This window comes from Neophocaena asiaeorientalis, unplaced genomic scaffold (assembly GCF_003031525.2).
Source record: "Neophocaena asiaeorientalis asiaeorientalis breed wild unplaced genomic scaffold, Neophocaena_asiaeorientalis_V1.1 scaffold229, whole genome shotgun sequence".
NCBI lineage: Eukaryota > Metazoa > Chordata > Mammalia > Artiodactyla > Phocoenidae > Neophocaena > Neophocaena asiaeorientalis.
In genome coordinates, this window is record NW_020174096.1 from 2,259,508 (window position 1) to 2,279,858 (window position 20,351).

Here is a 20,351-nt window from a genome sequence, read left to right on the forward strand (position 1 = left end):
AGTATAATCTATCTTAAACAGGGTGGATTTTAGTCCACAGAAAAATAACCTATATAATGTGAACTCAGTTCCTTCATCTTTAATTGGAAGTAATATCAAGTACCCAACACCTCAAAACACCGATGTGTAGACTAGATGATGTACTCAAGACATATTAGTACTACAAGGGATTGGCCGCTAATTCTGATGTTGTAGTATTCACCATCTGACATGTTCAGGAGAGTGCCATAGGGGCAGAAGTAAATTTGTTAGATAACCAAAGCCTGTACCCTCAAGATTCTTATTTTGGCTATGTTTTGTGGAACTTTTCTAAAATATGCTCTATGTTGTTATGCTGTGTTCTTCCCTGTGTCCTGAAACAAAACACAGTAATGCGTATTTAGCCTGTTCTTCATGATTCAGGGCAAGATTACTTAATTAAGTATACAGTACTATGTTGATACTCCTGAATTTTTTAGATACTTAGGGCTCTTTGCTGGTATTCTAAATGGTCTCAGGTGGTTGTGCTTTTATTATATCTTCTCTTTTTAAGCTTTTCTTTTAAATTTTACAATTATAAAAAAATTGCAAGAGTGGTACAATAAACTTCTTTATACTCTTCACCTATATTTCACCATTTGTTAACATTTTGCCACATTTGCTTTCTCTCTCTCTCTTCATACGTATGCTTTTTTCCAAATCATTTGAGAGTAGTACACTTTTTTCCAAATCATTTGATAGTAAGTTTCAGATATCATGATTCTTTACCTCCAAACACTTCAGCGTATATTTTTTTAAGAACAAGGACATTCTCTTACAAAATCATAATGCAGTCATCAAATTCAGGAAATTTAACATTGATACAATATTATCTAATATATAGTTCATTTTCATATTTTGTAAGTTAAGCTAATAATATTCTTTGTGGACTTCTCCTCCCCACCCCACCCCAATTCAGGATTTAATTCGTGATGACCCATTTCAGTTAGTGCTGTATCTACTTTTTTTAAGTTGTTTTTTGTTTGTTTGTTGTTGTTTTTCTCACCTCCTCACCTCTATCTAATTCAGATTCAGTTAACATAGTAGTGGTGTTTCCTGACTTTTAGAAATGTACAGTGAGTATGGCTGTTACCAAATTACTAGCTATCCAACTGTCTGACCATTGAAGCCATATTTAAAATCAACTTTGTGAGAAAGAATTTATATTTTTCTAGTTTTGAGTATGGAAGACAAATTACTTTTTCTCCTCTATTATCTTTACATAGAAAATTCAGTCAGGCTTGAAAAATTATTGAATTATACATTTGTAGTATATATCATAATCTTAAATGGATATTCTTAGTCTGGGAGCCCTTTAGTTTTAAAGAACCTTAAAATCACACTGAAATTGCTTAAATTTCACCACATTATTTTCTTGCTGATACTCCAGTGCTTTTTTGCTTTAAGGGAAAGATTTAAGGGAAGGTTAATAGTTTTTAAAAAAAAACACTAAACCATGGCATTTATAGGAAGGCCTATAAAGCTAAATTCATATGTCCCAGATATATAGCAAGTTTTAACGTATATCAAGATACATATAGAGCTTTTACTACGGTGATGTCTTATGAATTCTTTATTTTTATTTCCAGTGTGTACCATATTTAATTGCTATGGGCACAGACCCAGAACCAGCTATGCGGAACAAGGCTGATCAGCAGCTTGTGGAAATAGACAAAAAATATGCTGGATTTATTCATGTATGTATTTTTAAATTGTGCGATCTAAATTTAAACATCGTTCTTTGGTAAACCATTTCTTTAGCAAATGTTGTGCTCAGATTCATATTAGAATAAAATATTTTGCTTAGTAGTTACTTTTAAACATGCAACTAAGTTTGTCCCCCAGGGTGTTTACTCTAGTTTAAAATTAACTCTTAAGATTGAGCTAGAGGTAACAGTACAGCAGGCACGCAGGATAAGAATCAGGATGCATGGGTTCTGGTCCCTACTTTGTATCTTGGCAGTGATGGCTCTTCTGAGTCTCCATTTGTTTCTTCTATAAAATGAGCAGATTGCAGTAGATGATCTGCAGTATTCCTTCCAGCACGTGCATTCTATAATTTTTATTATTTTAAAGAAAACCAAATAATGAAGTTTGCCTTGAACTATAATACTCAAAATTATATTTTTAATTTGACTCTTCTAATTTCTGTGACAAAAATAAGGCTTTTATTGATTTCAGATGAAAGCGGTGGCTGGTATGAAGATGTCTTACCAGGTACAACAGGCAATCAATACATGCCTAAAAGATCCTGTAAGAGGTTTCAGACAAGATGAGTCCTCTAGTGCTTTGTGTTCACACCTTTACTCCATGATCCGTGGAAACCGCCAACACAGACGAGCCTTTCTAATTTCTTTACTCAACCTGTTTGACGACACAGCAGTAAGTATTAAAAACTTATTATTTTAAGAAAATAAGTGTTCTATAAATTTTATGCCTAAAGTAGTCAACGTTTTAAAAATATTACCATTTTAGTAAATAATAGAGGCTATCTTAAATGTGTTTATTTAGGTCTATGTTAATTGCAAGGTATACAGTCAAAATTGAAGGGGAAATTTTGCATGAGAATAAACACAATGAGGGATAAAGTATAATTGTGTTTCCATACTGAGTGTCTTATAAACTTTGATAGCAGTTCCTTTAAGCATACCTTTAAATAAGCTACGTTACTAAACTGTCACTTCCAGGGATAGATTGCATAGATAGATAGATAGATAGATGGATAGATGAAGTGAAATTTCGCTTGTTTCTGTCAGACTTGAATGCTGTTAGAGTAACTATTCTAATACGGTTTTGGCTGCTGAGATCCCTGGTTGTTCAACCTGACCTCCTTTAATGAAGAGCCCACTTTTGTGTAATTACAATTTTGACCCTTTAGGGGGCTATTGCACAAGTTGTATTGGCCACGACCATAAGGCAAGAAAATAAAACATCCTGTTCTTTAAGCTTATCTCTTAATTTTTTCATTCATCTTATACCAATATTTATTCAGCATCTATTTGCATTATGGTAGCATTGTGCTAGGAGATGAAGATAAAATAGTAAATGGGACAGATGTGGTATCTTTCCACGTAGAGCTTACCAATTAGTGTATTGTGTAAAGCTTTAAAAAGAAAAAAAATATTTTTTTCTTATTTTAATCACTTGATAGCTTGACTTTGTTGCTGTTCCAACACCAGATTTTTTCAATAAAGTAAAATTAAAATTACCAGAATGTAGATGTCTTATTAGACCTCTTCTTTTTAAGTACAACATGAAATTTTTGGATATATTATCTAACAAATAAATATAACAGACTTCTATTTTAGAACTACTTGGACTATAATTTTAGTCATCATCAGGGCTGTCATCAGTATTAAGCTTTCATTGTGTGTAAGATATTTAGATAGGAGTACAAAATGCTATGATATAGTGCTCTTTTTCTCATTGGATCTTGCCTCCAGTCGGAGGGATAGGACACTAAGTAAAGGAACTAACAGTTAAGATTAGCATAATCTGAGTCCCGGGTGGCTTGTATCAATACTGCCCTAGTCTTTATCTCCTTTCTGAGCTTAATCCCTACGTGGTTTCATTGCCTGCTGTATATCATTAGCTGGATGCTCTGTCACCTCAGCATGTGAAATGCTAAACTGGAAATCCAGCTATCATAATACAGTGGATGTCAGAGGAGGAACAAATCTCTGAAGGCCTAGGGGATAAGATGGATCTACTCTTAAGGCAGGGCAGGTGTAAAAACATGAATAAAGGTACAAAGATAAGAATGTGTGGGAGGGACTTCCCTGGTGGTCCAGTGGGTGGGACTCCATGCTCCCTATGCCGGGGGCCTGGGTTCAATCCCTGGTGGGGGAACTGGATCCTGCATGCATGCCGCAACTAAGGATCCCACATGCTGCAGCGAAGATCCCGCATGCCACAACTAAGACTGGTGCAGCCAAAATAAATAAATAATAAATAAATAAATTTCTTTTTTAGAAAAAGAATGTATGGGAAATAATGAATAGATGTTATTTAACTGGAGCAGCAAGATCATAATGAGGCATGGTTAATGGAGGATCTTGTAGACAGTGGAAAACTGTTGAAAGTGTTAAATTCAGTGATGAGGACAGGTGACAGAGAGCATTTTAGGAACACAGATTTTTTTAGTATTGTGTTCACATTGAAGGTAATACGGGATTGACCTGTTACGATGAAAGCTGGAAAGAAAACAATGACAGTAGGAAAGGAAAGAAGAAACGTTGTGAGGAAGGAATAAATTAAATGAGAGTCTGTGAGAATAGTCAAAGGATAACTGAAATATTTTTGTCCTAAGCACCTAAAAGAACAGAATGTTGCTAAAAGCAGTTTGAAAAGGAGTTGCTTTGAGGAGATAGAAGAGGAATAGTCAAAGAGCTAGGAAGAGAAAACTAAGGAAGAAGGTTTCAGGAAGGAAAGGCTTGTCTGTATTTTTCCAACTTTAACATGTAGGTATTGATACACATTTAAAAATAAAAACGTGGGGGTTTCATGAGTACTAATAGCAAGTTCATTCCGTCTGTCCTATGGGATTTTTGTTATTACTACTGCTGATACTGTATTTTATGTTGTTTGGACAGCAGGATAAGGGAGATGTCTAGGAAGGAGTGTTTTTTAATTGCCTATTTTTTCTTTTTTTTAAGCTATAAATGTTTTAAAGGAATTTAAATATTAACATGTCTTTCTGTTTATATTCTGTATCATCATGTAAATGCTGAAAATCTCAGTTTGTTACTTCTTTTAAAGCAAACAACTAGTAGTAACCATAGTTTGCCAGCATTAGTTTTTTTGGTATGAAACTGGTAACACCGTCAGAATGACTCTGATATTCTAAATTATGTACACATATGAAACTGACAATTGTTTTATGAGTACATGAACTTTGATTTTTTTTTTAACCCACATATTAGTACTATAATTACCACTTACTTTTGAAGGCAGAATAGTAACTGTGTGTAACTGATCTCCATATGGGTTAAACTTTTAGAGGCACAATGACAAATAATTATGGATTCATATGTATACTTTCTGATGTGGTATGGATTTATCTTAAAGATTCTATATACTCTATAAGAAAACTTCAGGGACTCCCACTTGGGTGCACTAAAAAAGTTCACCCCTTCCCTTCTTAAGGTACCATGGTTTAAGTCATTATGAAATCTCTTAAAATGGGTTTAAGATTATCCTGTAAAATCCGTTTCTGTTCCACCTCCTCCCTTCTTCTTCCTTCCCTCTTCCGCTCCCCAACTCTCTCTCTCGTTCTGAAACATTAACTGAGGTGAAAGTGCCCTGTAATATTTTCTCTAAAAAGGCTTTTGTGATGGATTTCTAGATTATCCACTAAACATGTGTACCTTTTTTTCTAAAATTTACAGAAAACAGAAGTGAATATGCTCTTGTATATAGCAGACAATCTAGCCTGTTTTCCATACCAGACACAGGAAGAGCCGTTGTTTATAATGCATCATATAGACATTACACTCTCAGTTTCTGGTAGTAACCTACTGCAGTCGTTCAAGGAGGTAAGTTACACACATTACTATTCTTAATCTTTCAAAGTACAGGCATGCTATTTTCACTGTTTTGTTTCTCATTGTTCTTTTTATTCTTTTCATAGGTATATAAAATCTTTCTAAATAAACTTAACTGAAATCTGGGTAGTGCTTGAATTGGGGAGAGGAAGTGGGTTGCCATTTCATTTCCATTAAGAAAGATCTTAAAACCATTTCATTCCAGATCATTTAGGTGGAATTTATACACACACACGTGCACATGTGCATGCACACACACACACACGTGGATTGTTCTCTTGATAAGCCATCCCGCTTTATTTATCTCACTTCAAGCATTGACCTTAAGTGTTTGGTGTTCATTCATATATTTGTTTAAACCCCATTTTAAAACACTTTGCTATTTTATAAATCTGGTAATGCTGTAGATAATAGTAGTATACTTGAAGAAATACAGAATAAATATAAGTAGCTTACTTACAAGTAAACACAGAAAATTTATACTATTGATTTGCTTATTATCCCTGAACACCAGCATCATAATGGAGTTGGCATATTGTATGCCCAAAATCTTTACTAACTTTTTTGTTGTAAACTTTGTATCTTTTCTTTCATGGTTTTTAAGAAGGAAATATAATTGGTTTCATTGTAAAAGCACCTGGTATAGCCCTGGGTACATAGTAGGTGCACTCAGTAATTTCCATTCTTTGTAAATTAATTGGAGTATTTTCATGTACCTGATGATATAAGTATATATCTCATTTTACAATATCGTAGTGCTCAAAACTCAGCCTGGTCAAACTCGTAAATCAGGGAGATCTTTTTTTGTTTTTGGTTTTGGTTTTTTGTTCTTTTGGGGGTTTTTTTGCTGTATGCGGGCCTCTCCCATTGCGGAGCACAGGCTCCGGATGCGCAGGCTCAGCGGCCGTGGCTCACAGGCCCAGCCGCTCCACGGCATGTGGGATCTTCCCGGACCGGGGCACGAACCCGTGTCCCCTGCATCAGCAGGCGGACTCTCAGCCACTGCACCACCAGGGAAGCCCAGGGAGATCTTTTTAATACCTAAGGGTTGGAATTACAGAAGTATCTAAACCCTTGCTACTTGAAGTGTGGACCAAGACCAGTAGCACTGGCCTCACCTGAGAGCTTGTTAGACCTGCAGAACCTCAGGCCCTACCCTAGACCTGTTGAAACAGAGTTTGCATTTTTAACAAAATCTCTAGTTGTTTAATATGCACATTAAAGTTTGAGAGGTTAATAATTTCCCAGGAACTTGATCCATCATGTTATCTTATTTTACTTCACTTACTGTTGTATATATACTTGTATCTGTTTCTCCTGTTTTATTTCTTAGCAGTTACATTTTGAACATTGCTTTGTAATCTGGTCTTTTCCACCTTGAAACCAGCTGACTTTGTTTCTTTTTAAAAGCTAACAGTTTCATAAAGTACAAAAACCCAGAATTTAAGTATTTAAAGAAAGTTGCACATTATCTTGCTGAAAAATTCTTAAAAGGGAGAGTTTGATAGAAGCTGGGGAAATCAAGCCTATTATATTTTCCCCAGTTAAATTATAATTACTGGCTTCCCTGGTGGCGCAGTGGTTGAGAAGTCCGCCTGCCAATGCAGGCAACACGGGTTCGTGCCCCGGTCCGGGAAGATCCCACGTGCCGCAGAGCGGCTCGGCCCGTGAGCCATGGCCGCTGAGCCTGCGTGTCCGGAGCCTCTGCTCCGCAATGGGAGAGGCCACAACAGTGAGAGGCCCACGTACCGCAAAAAATAAAAAAAAAAAAAAAAATTATAATTACTTCTTTTCCTCTATAATGGCTTACCTGTATATCAAATTGTTACTTCTATAACTAATTTATCTTTCATTACTATAAGAAAATTCTCTCCCTTTGAATGATATTTCAGAATGGTTTAGGGAGGGTGGAACAGTGGTTGAAGGAGTGGATTTTATTTAGTCTTGGAACATAATTTTTTCCCCCAAGGGTTGCATCCCCAGTTGTTTATGGAAAATCAGAGGGTTTCAATATATAAAATATTAATATAAGGATACTTTTGAAGCTGTTAAATGGAGCATATGTATAGTTGTAGTGGTACTTTTGTTTTATTATTTTTTCAGACAGAATAATTTCCTCTTTTTTTTCAGTCTATGGTAAAAGACAAAAGGAAAGAGAGAAAACCATCTCCTGGTAAGGAAAATGAGTCAAGCGAGAGTGAAGAAGAAGTCTCCAGGCCTCGGAAGTCACGGAAACGTGTAGATTCAGATTCAGATTCAGATTCAGAAGATGATATAAATTCAGTGATGAAATGTTTGCCAGAAAATTCAGCTCCTTTAATTGAGTTTGCAAATGTCTCCCAGGGTATTTTATTGCTTCTGATGTTAAAACAACATTTGAAGAATCTCTGTGGATTTTCTGATAGGTAAGGTTGCATAAGCAGTGAGAGAAAAAACTTGCTGTGTTCAAATAATGAACAAATATGAAACCCAGTTTTGATTGCATGCTGAATATTAAAAATGCTCTTTTTAAAGGAATTTGTTCCTTTTAATTGGTGTATACTATTTTGTTGTATAATCTACCATAATTTGTCCATTCTGTTATTGAAGAGAGGAAAACTATTCCTCTAATTGGAGATAATGCATTATAAATTATAAATTAGAGGACTTAAATCCTTAATATCCTTAAAAAGATACTAGAGAATTAGACTAACCTTAAAAATAGATAACAAATTCAAGTTTTTAAAGAGCTGTGGGGACCTCCCTGGTGGTGCAGTGGTTAAGAGTCTGCCTGCCAATGCAGGGGACATGGGTTCGAGCCCTGGTCTAGGAAGATCCCACATGCCGCGTAGCAAGTAAGTCCGTGCAGTACAACTACTGAGCCTGCACTCTAGAGCCCGCGAGCCACCACTGCTGAGCCTGCATGCCACAACTACTGAAGCCGGCGTGCCTAGAGCCTGTGCTCTGCAACAAGAGAAGCCACTGCAATGATAAGCACACGCACTGCAACGAAGAGTAGCCCCCGCTCGCTCGCAGCTAGAGAAAGCCTGCGCGCAGCAACGAATACCTAACGCAGCCAAAAATAAATAAATTTTATTTAAAAAAGAAGAGCTATGAATGAAGAATAGATGCAGACCAACTAGGCTAAGTTCTAACAGTCTAGCAGCCTTTAATGTACACTATCAAGTAAGAGATAGAAAAGTACTAATAACTTAGAGTGCCCTATAATTTTACCCATTGTCAATCACTATAGGTATCTCTTTTCTGCCTGTACCCATGGAATTCTAGACATTTTCCACATTCACTGAAACCCTATGAAGTCACATGTTCGTAGGGACAGATAATGAAATGAGTAAAGTAGACCTGGTAGGTCAGTGGCAAAATGAACATGTTTCTTCTAAAGGGTTTAGATATTACTCAGATGTTCATCAGCTTGTTGCCATGGAAGAGAGTGGGAACAATGTGGCCAGAGCTTCCACCTTTTCAAGAGAAGCTAGATAATCCAGATTTTAATGAGAACTATCTTGATGTTAGATATTGGCAGCCACAGGCATACCTTGTTTTATTGCACTTCGCAGATACTGCATTTTTTGCAAATTGAAGGTTTGTGGCAACCCTGCATCAAGTCTGTCGGCTCCATTTTTCCAACAGCATTTGTTCACTTTGTGTCTCTGTGTCACATTTTGGTAATTCTTACAGTATTTAAATTTTTTTATTATTATATTTTGTAGTGACCTTTGATGTTGCTATTACAAAAAGATTACGATTCACTAAAGGCTCAGATGATAGCATTTTTTTAGCAATAAAATATTTTTAAATTAAGATATGTATGTTGTTTTTAGACATAATGCTGTCACACACTTAATAGACTATAATATAGTGTAAATGTAACTTTTATACACATTGGGAAACAAAAAAATTCATGTGGTTTGCTTTATTGCAATATTTGCTTTATCACGATGGCCTGGAACCAAACCCGCAACGTCTCCAAGATACGCCTGTAATTCAGAATAATTTAAAACCTTGTAAAGTCTTGAGGCAGTGCTAAGGTGTTGGAAAAATTTTGAAACAGTGTTGTTAATAATGTGAAACAGGTTTGTAAGCAATAATTCTGGTCACTGTATAGAGAATGAATAGTTGGGGCACAAAACAGTAGAAGGAGGTAAACCAGTTAGGTAGTATTGAGTAGTTATATTAAAACTGTCCTACAGTCACAATCATGGTGCTAAGAAATAGACATGAGAAACTACTTTCATTTAAATGATACCTCTATTCAAGACAAATACTGACAGAAACAGAGTATTCTTTTTAATCTTTGATTTTGTGTCTTTACTTCCCTTTTTAAAATTATATTTATTTTGTGTACAATTTCACTGGTTAAAATCTATATAACAAAAAGTTTAATTATAACTAAATAAAATTTAACTAGAATCAATTTAAATGTAAATGCCTAAAAAATTTGTTTTAAGTTAATGGTTTTGCTTTCCCAAAACAGTAAAATTCAGAAATACTCTCCATCTGAATCTGCAAAAGTGTATGATAAAGCGATAAACCGAAAAACAGGAGTTCATTTTCATCCCAAACAAACACTGGACTTCCTGCGGAGTGATATGGCTAATTCCAGAATCACTGAAGATGTGAAGAGGAGTATAGTAAAACAGTATCTAGATGTGAGTAGTAAAACCAAAATATATTTAATTTTGATAATGACTTTTTTAAAAAGTAAATTCTTTTGAGACAGATAGCTACCTCCTTTCATTGAAGGTATGCTTCGCGACCCATCACTCATTATTTTTGTGTATGTAGTTTTAATGAGTTACTTTAATCTTGTCTTTCCCACTTCACCCACTGCACAATTGTTTTTTCCTAGGAAATACCAGCTGACCACTAACTTTATTTTAGTGAAAAGCAAAGTTTTTAGGCAAGTTTTAGAGAAAAGCTGTGACCATATATGTATTTTTTTAATTCAGTGGATTACATGGTTTATATTTCATCAAAGGAAAAACCATGAAAAGTCATCCTCCTGCCCTCTTCAGCCATTCTGTTCCTCTTCTGGCAACCAATATTACTACTTTTTCATGTATTCTTACAGAAGCAGTACAAGTGTGTGTGTGTGTGTGTGTGTGTGTGTGTGTGTGTATATATATTTGTATATCTGTTACATATAGACCCACCTAAGAAGTATGTGAGTATGTGAGTGTATAAATTGTGCTTTTAAAGTATCTTTAAGAATAGGCAAATTCAGGGAATTCCCTGGCAGTCCAGTGGTTAGGACTCCGTGCTTTCACTGCCGAGGGCCCAGGTTCAATCCCAGGTCAGGGAACTAAGATCCCTCAAGCTGCAGTGTAGCCCAAAAAAAGAAAAAGGCAAATTCAGAGAGTCAGAAAATAGAACAGAAGTTACGGGGGGAGGGGGGGCAGGAATGGGAAGGAATGGGGAGTTGGGTGGGGTTTTTTAGATTTTTTTTAAACTTTTTATTTTGTATTGGAGTATAGCCAATTAACAAGGTTGTGATAGTTTCAGGTGCACAGCCAAGCAAGTCAACCATACATATACATGTATCCACTCTCCCCCAGATTCCCCTCCCATCCAGGCTGCCACATAACATTGAGCAGAGTTCCCTGTGCTATACAGTAGGTCCTCGTTGGTTATCCTTTTTAAATATAGCAGTGTGTACATGTCAGTGCCAAACTCCCTAACTATCCATTCCCTCTACCCTTCCCCCGCAGTAGCCATAAGTTCATTCTCTAAGTCTATGAGTCCATTTCTGTTTGGTAAATAAGCTCATTTGTACCATTTTTTTTAGATTCCGCATAAAGCAACATCATATGATATTTCTCTTTCTCTGTCTGACTTCACTCAGTATGACAATCTCTAGGTCCATCCATGTTGCTGCAAATGGCATTATTTCATTCTTTCTTATGGCTGAGTAATATTCCATTGTATATATGTACCACATCTTGTTTATCCATTCCTCTGTTGATGGACATTTAGGTTGCTTCCATGTCTTGGCTATTGTAAACAGTGCTGCAGTGAACATTGGGGTGCATGTATCCTTTCAGACCATGTTTTTTTCTGGGTATATGCCCAGGAGTGGGATTGCAGGGTCACATGGTAGCTCTATTTTTAGTTTTTTAAGGAACCTCCATACTGTTCTACATAGTGGTTGTACCAATTTACATTCCCACCAACAGTGTAGGAGGGTTCCCTTCTCTCCACACCGTCTCCTGCATTTATTGTTTGTAGATTTTTTGATGATAACCGTTTTGACTGGTGTGAGGTGATATCTCATTGTAGTTTTGATTTGCATTTCTCTAATCATTAGCAGTGTTGAACACCCTTTCATGTGCCTCTTGGCCATCCATATGTCTTCCTTGGAAAACTGTCTAGGTCTTCTGCCCGTTTTTTGATTGGGTTATTTGTTTTGATGATATTAAGCCACATGAGCTGTTTGTAAATTTTGGAGACTATCCTTTGTCAATCACATCATTTGCAAATATTTTCTCCCAATATGTGGGTTGTCTTTTCATTTTGTTTATGGTCTCCTTTGCTGTGCAAGAGCTTTTGAGTTTAATTAGGTCCCATTTGTTTATTTTTGGTTTTTTTTCCATTACTCTGGGAGATGGATCAGAAAAGATATTGTTGCGATTTATGTCAGAGAGTGTTCTGCCTGTGTTTTCCTCTAGGAGGATTTATAATGTCCAGTCTCACATGTAGATCTTTAATCCATTTTGAGCGTATTTTTGTGTATGGTGTTAAAGAATGATGTAATTTCTTTTTTTTACATGTAGCTGTCCAGTTTTCCCAGCACCATTTGTTGAAGAGACTGTCTTTCCACCATTGTATAATCTTACCTTCTTTGTCATAGATTAATAGACCATAGATGGGTAGGTTTATTTCTGGGCTTTCTGTCCTGTTCCATTGATCTGTAGTTCTGTTTTTGTGCCAGTACCATACTGTTTTGATGACTAAAGCTTTGTAGTATAGTCTGAAGTCAGGGACCCTGATTCCTCCAGCTCCATTTTTCTTTCTCAAGATTATTTTGGCTATTTGGAGGTCTTTTGTGTCTCCATACAAAGTTTAAGATGTTTTGTTCTAGTTCTATGAAAAATGCCATTGGTAACTTGATAGGGATTGCATTGAATCTGTAGATTGCCTTGGGTAGTATAGTCATTTTGACAATATTTATTCTTTCAATCAAAGAACATGATATATCTTTCCATCTGTTTGTGTCTTCTTTGATTTCTTTCATCAGCATGTTATAGTTTTCGGAGTACAGGTCTTTTGCCTCCTTAGGTAGGTTTATTCCTAGGTATTTTATTCTCTTTCATGCAGTGGTAAATGGGATTGTTTCTTGAATTTCTCTTTGTGATCTTTCATTGTTAGTGTGTAGAAATGCAACACATTTCTGTCTATTAATTTTGTATCCTGCAACTTTACCAAATTCATTGATGAGCTCTAGTAATTTTCTGATAGCATCTTTAGGATTTTACATGTATAGTATCATGTCACCTGCAAACAGTGACAGTTTAACGTCTTCTTTTCCAATTTGGATTCCTTTTATTTCTTTTTCTTCTCTGATTTCCGTAGCTAGGATTTCCAAAACTATGTTGAATAAAAGTGGTGAGAGTGGGCATCCTTGTCTTGTTCCTGATCTTAGAGGAAATGCTTTCAGCTTTTCACCATTGAGTATGATGCTAGCTGTCGGTTTGTCTTATATGGCCTTTATTATGTTGAGATAGGTTCCCTCTGTGCCCACTCCTGGAGAGTTTTATCATAAATAGGTGTTGAATTTTGTCAAAAGCTTTTTCTGCATCTACTGAGATGATCATTTGGGGGTTTCTTAATATACAGATTTATTTATTTTTGGCTGCATTGGGTCTTTGTTGCTGCGTGTGGGCTTTCTCTAGTTGCAGCAAGCAGGAGCTGCTCTTCATTGCAGTGCACAGGCTTCTCATTGCTGTGGCTTCTCTTGTGGCGAAGCATGGGCTATAGGCGTGGGGGCTCCAGTAGTTGTGGCACGTGGGCTTAGTTGCTCCACGGCATGTGGGATCTTCCCAGACCAGGGCTCAAACCTGTGTCCCCTGCATTGGCAGGCAGATTTTTAACCACTGCGCCACCAGGAAAGTCCTGATCATATGGTTTTTGTCAGTTTGTTGATGTGGTGTATCACACTGATTGATATGTGGATCTTGAAAACTCCTTGCATCCCTAGGATAAATCCCACTTGATCATGATGTATGATCCTTTTAATGTATTGTTGAATTTGAATTGCTAGTATTTTGTTGAGGATTTTTGCATGTACGTTCATCAGTGATAGTGGCCTGTAATTTTCTTTTTTTAGTGGTATCTTTGTCTGGTTTTGGTATCAGGGTAATGGTGACCTCACAGAATGAGTTTGGGAGTTTTCCTTCCTCTGCACTTTTTGGGAACAGTTTCAGAAGGATAGGTGTTATTAGCTCTTCTCTAAATGTTTCATAGAATTTGCCTGTGGAGCCATCAGGGCCGGAACTTCCGTTTTTGGGGAGTTTCTTTTTGTTTGTTTTTTGGCTGCATTGGGTCTTTGTTGCTGCACACAGGCTTTCTCCAGTAGCAAGGGGGGCTACTCTTCGCTGCAGTGCACAGGCCTCTCACTGCAGTGGCCTCTCTTGTTGCAGAGCACAGACGGGCTCTAGGCATGCGGGCTTCAGTAGTTGTGGCATGTGGGCTCAGTAGTTGTAGCTTGCAGGCTCTAGAGCGCAGGCTCAGCAGTTGTGGCTCACGGGCCCAGCCGCTCCATGGCATGTGGGATCTTCCCAGACCAGGGCTGGAACCCATGTCACCTGCATTGGCAGGCGGATTCTCAACCACTGCGCCACCAGGGAAGCTCGGGGGTTTTTAAATTACAGTTTCAATTTCAGTGCTTGTAATTGGTTCATATTTTCTAATTATTCCTGGTTCAGTCTGGGGAGACTGTACCTTTGTAAGAATTTGTCCATTTCTTCCAGGTTGTCTATTTTATTGGCATACAGTTGCATATAGTAGTCTCTTAAGATCCTTTATATTTCTGTGGTGTCAGCTGTAACTTCTCCTTTTTCATTATATTGATTTGAGTCCTCTCCCTTTTTTTCTTGATGAGTCTGGCTAAAGGTTTATCAGTTTTGTTTATCTTTTCAAAGAACCAGCTTTTAGTTTCATTGATCTTTGCTCTTGTCTTCTTTGTCTCTATTTCATTTGTCTCTGCTCTGATCTTTATTATTTCTTTCCTTCTACTAACTTTCAGTTTTGTTTGTTCTTCTTTCTCTAGTTGCTTTATGTGTATGGTTAAGTTGTTTATTTAAGATTTTTCTTGTTTCCCAAAAGTAAGGTTATATTGCTATAATCCTCTTTGAACTGCTTTTACTGTATCGCATAGGTTTTGGATCGTTATGCTCTCATTTTCATTTGTCTCTAGATATTTTTTTTATTTCCTCTTTGATTTCTTCAGTGATCCATTGGTTGTTTAGTAGCATATTGTTTAGCCTCCATGTATTTGTGTTTTTATAGTCCTTTTATTGGAGTTTATTTTTAATCTCACAGTGTTGTGGTCAGAAAAGATGCTTGATATGATTTCAGTTTTCTTAAATTTACCAAGGCTCACTTTATGGCCCAGGATGTGGTCAGTCCTGGAGAATATTCTATGTGCACTTCAGAAAAATGTGTTTTCTTCTGCTTTTGGATGGAGTGCTCTATAAATATCAGTTAAGTCCATCTGATCTAATGTGTCATTTAAGGACTGTGTTTCCTTACTGATTTTATGTCTGGCTGATCTGTCCATTGATGAAAGTGGAGTGTTAAAGTCCCCCACTATTATTGTGTTACTGTAAATTTCTCCCTTTATGGCTGTTAGTATTTGCCTTACATATTGTGGTGCTCCTAAGTTGGGTGCATATATGTTTACAATTGTTATACCTTCTTCTTGGATTGATTCCTTGATTGTTATGTAGTGTCCTTCTTTGTCTCTTGTAACAGTCTTTATTTTAAAGTCTATTTTGTCCTATATGAGTATTGCTACTGCAGCTTTCTTTTGATTTCCATTTGCATGGAATCCCTTCTTCCCTCCCCTCTCTTTCAATCTGTATGTGTCCCTAGGTCTAAAGTGGGTCTCTTGTAGACAGCATATATATGGGTCTTGTTTTTGTATCCATTCAGTGAGCCTGTGTCTTTTGGTTGGCACATTTAATCCATTTACCTTTAAAGTAATTATCGGTATGTGTGTTCCTTTTGCCATTTTCTTAATTGTTTTCGGTTTGTTTCTGTAGGTCTTCTTTCTTTCCTCTTTTGTTCTCTTCTCTTGTGGTTTGATGACCATCTTTAGTGTTATGTTTGGGTTGCTTTTTCTTTTTTGTGTGTGTATGTATTGTAGCTTTGGGGTTTGTTGTTCCCATGAGGTTTTGATATAGCAGTCTGTATATGTACAAGATTGTTTTAAGTTGCTAGTCTCCTTCCCACCTAGAGGAGTTCCTTTAGCATTTGCTGTAGAGCTGTTTTGGTGTTGCTGAATTCTCTTAGCTTTTGCTTGTCTGTAAAGCTTTTGATTTCCCTGTGGAATCTGAATGAGAGCCTTGCTGGGTAGAGTATTCTTGGTTGTAGGTTCTTCCCTTTCATCACTTTAAATATATCGTGCCTCTCCCTTCTGGCTTGCAGCATTTCTGCTGAGAAATCAGCTGTTAACCTTATGGGAGTTCCCTTGTATGTTATTTGTCATTCTTCCCTTGTTGCTTTTAATAATTTTTCTTTGTTTTTAATTTTTGTAAATTTGATTACTGTGTATCTTGGAATATTTGTCATTGGGTTTATCCTGCCTGCGACTCTGCAGTTCCTGGACTTGGGTGGCTATTTCCTTTGCCGTGTTAGGGAAGTTTTCAACTATAATCTCTTCAAATATTTTCTCTGGTCCTTTCTCTCTCTCTTCTCCTTCTGGCACCCCTATAATGCGAATGTTGGTGCATTTAATGTTGTCCCATAGATCTCTTAGGCTGTCTTCATTTTTTTACATTCTTTTTTCTTTATTCTGTTCCGTGGCAGTGATTTCCACCATTCTGTCTTCCAGGTCACTTATCCGTTCTTCTGCCTCTTATTCTGCTATTGATTATGTCTAGCATATTTTTCATTTCAGTTATTGTATTCATCTCAATTTGTTCATTAATTCTTCTAGGCCTTTGTTAAACATTTCTTTCATCTTCTCAATCCTTGCCTCCATTCTTTTTCCAAGGTCCTGGGTCATCTTCACTGTCATTATTCTGAATACTTTTTCTGGAAGGTTGCCTATCTCCACTTCATTTAGTTGTTTTTCTCAGTTTTATCTCGTTCCTTCATCTGGGACATAATTCTCTGCCTTTTCATTTTGTCTCTCTGTGGTTATGGTTTTCATTCCACAGGCTGCAGGATTGTAGTTCTTCTTGCATCCACTGTCTCAGGAATGGGGGGAGTATTGAATGGGTACAGATTGAGTTTCTTTGGGGGATGATGAAAAAGTTTTTGAAGTGACTGTGGTGATGATTGTACAACAGTGTGAATATACTTACTGTCAATGAATTAAACACTTTAAAATGGTAAATTTTATGTTATGTATATTTTACCAGAATAAAAATTTTTTAACGTTTTAAAAAAATTTTCGAGATTGTCCTAAAAAGTAAAAATAAAGTCTTTAATTTTAATCTACTTAAAGCTGGTAGTTGAACACAACTAATAATGATTTTTTTTTGACCAAGAATGTAATGTACACAATGGTTTTCATATTATTCATAGACTGCAAACCTTGTACTCTAAATTTGACATTTATTTTAGTTCTTTAAAATTCTTCAGCATTTTTTGTTTCCTGTTGTATCCTCTTATCTTGGTGGAGAGCAGAAAATGGGGGCAGAAATGTTTAAAAGTCTGTCAATAATTAGTAATCACTTGGCTGCTTGATAACTTGGATCAGGGTCCGCAACATCTGGCTTATGGGCCAAATCTGGCCAACTGCCTGTTTGTGTAAAATAAAGTTTTATTGAAACAGCCATGCCCATTCATTTTTGTATTACATTTTGGCCTGCAAAGCCAAAAATACTTACTATCTGGCTCTTTACAGAAAATGTTTGCCAGCCCCCAGCTTGGACAATAGCTAAAGTCTGTTTCACCCACACCAAACCACTACCATGGAAAACATTTAGGAAAAAAATTTTAAATAAAGGAAAACATTTAGGAATTTGGCAGTCTTACTTGAAAAAAATTTACTTAAAATTCTAAATTAATATCTAATTTTTGTAGTTCAAACTTCTCATGGAACATCTGGACCCTGATGAAGAGGAAGAAGAAGGGGAGGTGTCAGCTAGCACAAATGCTCGGAACAAAGCAATTACCTCGCTGCTTGGAGGAGGCAGCCCTAAAAATAATGCAGCAGCAGAGACAGAAGATGATGAAAGTGATGGGGAGGATAGAGGAGGAGGCACTTCAGGGGTGAGGCGGAGGAGGAGTCAACGTATTTCGCAGCGTATTACGTAAAATGATTTTTATGTGCTTATATATGTCAGTCTATTAAATGTACACCAAGTAATGTAATACTTATGAGAGAAAACATTTTGTAGATAGAAATTCTCTACTTATCCATTTATACATCCTTTTGTAGAAAGTTTAACATAAAAGACAATAAAAAAGAAAAAAACAGAAATGAGATTTATCCAGCATAAAGGGTTATTAATTTTTCTTTGGATTGTATTAATGTGTGTTATCCTTTTTTATTGTTGATAAGTTTTATGTAGCTTTATGGTTCATATGTATATATAATTTTATATATCAATAAGAGTAAAGACACGGGTACAAATTAAGAGTTACATGGTTTTACAAGTATATGTTAACCCCTTGGCGCTGGCGGTCACGGTGCGTCTCATTGCCGGCAATGGAAGTGTGCTGGGAAATCCCAACTCCCGGCGTCAAGGGATTAAAAGCAATAAAAACAATAATTTCACTAAAATTATTTTGTGTAACACTTGGTCTTTTTTCCCCCCTCCCAATGTTTTAGTCATTGAGAAGGTCAAAACGAAATTCAGACTCTACGGAGTTGGCAGCACAGATGAATGAAAGTGTTGACGTCATGGATGTCATCGCTATTTGCTGTCCAAAGTACAAAGATCGACCACAAATTGCAAGAGTAGTACAGAAAACCAGCAATGGCTTCAGTGTTCAGTGGATGGCAGGCTCCTACAGTGGCTCCTGGACTGAGGCTAAGCGCCGTGATGGCCGCAAACTGGTGCCTTGGGTAGACACTATTAAAGAGTCAGACATTATTTACAAAAAAATTGCTCTAACGAGTGCTAATAAGCTGACTAATAAAGTTGTTCAGACTTTACGATCCCTGTATGCCGCCAAGGACGGGACTTCCAGCTAATGAATTTGTACATGCAGCCAAATTTACAGGAGTTTTTTTTTAAAGGCAGAGAAACTTGAAATATCAACATTCTGGCAAAAAAAAAAAAAAATCAGTTTTATGAAGAGTAAGAATGGAACCTGGGATGCAGGAACAAAAGAAGGAAATGTTGGGCAAAACATTTTTGTGGGAGCTCCCTTCGCTGTTGTGCAGCAGAAACAGATTCTCAGTTCATTTTTACTCCCACTGTATTATAGTTTAACAAAAATTGTTTATATCTTGGAAAAAAAACTTTCTGTTTAAAAAATAAACAAGTGAATGTTGGAAATTAGTCTGTTAATGTTCTTAATAAAGTGTTCTTGGAGTTTAACCTAGCAGCGGATGGCTTTCTTTAGCTTAGCCCAGTTTCCAGGGAAGCATTGTTTTTTCCAGGCTGTAAAATGGCAGAATCTCCTGGATATATAATTTATTCTGTTGGAAAAAAAAAAAAAAAAAAAGCATGCAGTATCTATGACCTATCTGCAGAAGGAGTTTTTGTAAATGTAGATTTTGATGTATTAGGTCACCCTGAAAACAATACAAGAAAAGGGATCCCCAGGCAATCTGGTGGAGCGAATACTGCAATAAATTTTTTTACTTCTCTTTGTTACTTGTCTGTTTCCATTTGAATTTCTTATTGTAAAGATCTGTTTAAATCCATTTATATTATTTTGCAGTCTTTTATGTAAAATTTATTATATCACTGGTTTTCAAAACAAAACATAAAATATTGTTTATACAGTTTGTATAGGCTGACTTCTGAATAATTGGTATCTATTATTTTCATTCCCATAAGAGGGTGTAAACAATTAATTCCAGGGTTTTATTGTATCCTGCAATATTTAGTATTAACTATATATGATTTAGCACTGTGCCAAACACATTTTCAAGAGTACATTTTGATATAAAAAGAAACTATAGTTTATTCCTTGTATGCTTCAATTTCTTTCTAGTAATGTCATGATGGTAATATTTATTTTTTAAACCTTGGGAAAAGATAACAGTCTTGGGGAAAGGTAACAGTCATGCTATTTTGGAAAACTAGCATTTCTCTTAGTTAAAATTATGCCATGTGTTATTTTCAAAATAGAATTGAGATGACTATGACACTTCATAATAACATAATAACATAAAAACAAAATGTTTACTCATTTTCTATTCTAAATGTTTTATACATCTTTTGGGAGCAGTTGTCATTTATGTGTTACTACAGATGGGGAGGTGGGTATTTAATTAGTTGATTTGCATAGTTGATGCTCAGAAATAGTAATGCCTAAAATTTACAGGGGATGAGGTCTGTTTCAAAGTTAAGTCTTTTTAAAAATATGTACTATTTTTAAGTCAGCTTTTTAAATCTGACCTCTAGAATGTTAAGTTTTATGAAATTGGCCAATAAATGAAGATAC

The 20,351-nt window shown here is 36.2% G+C and overlaps 1 protein-coding gene across 3 annotated transcripts in view; it reads left to right on the forward strand.

Annotated features, from left to right (window-relative positions):
* NIPBL (NIPBL cohesin loading factor) overlaps positions 1-19,555 on the forward strand; it is a 189,101-nt gene extending 169,546 nt beyond the window's left edge. For 2 of the 3 annotated variants that reach the window (XM_024754592.1, XM_024754594.1), the window contains 7 exons: positions 1,608-1,715; positions 2,200-2,400; positions 5,406-5,552; positions 7,692-7,966; positions 10,036-10,210; positions 17,811-17,999; positions 18,562-19,555. In XM_024754592.1, coding sequence (XP_024610360.1) covers positions 1,608-1,715; positions 2,200-2,400; positions 5,406-5,552; positions 7,692-7,966; positions 10,036-10,210; positions 17,811-17,999; positions 18,562-18,927 — 1,461 coding nt within the window. In that variant the 3' untranslated portion in view covers positions 18,928-19,555. Of the gene's footprint in view, positions 1-1,607; positions 1,716-2,199; positions 2,401-5,405; positions 5,553-7,691; positions 7,967-10,035; positions 10,211-17,810; positions 18,041-18,561 lie in introns of all 3 variants that reach the window. The other variant, XM_024754593.1, reaches the window with a different exon arrangement.
* Positions 19,556-20,351: the final 796 nt, after the last annotated feature.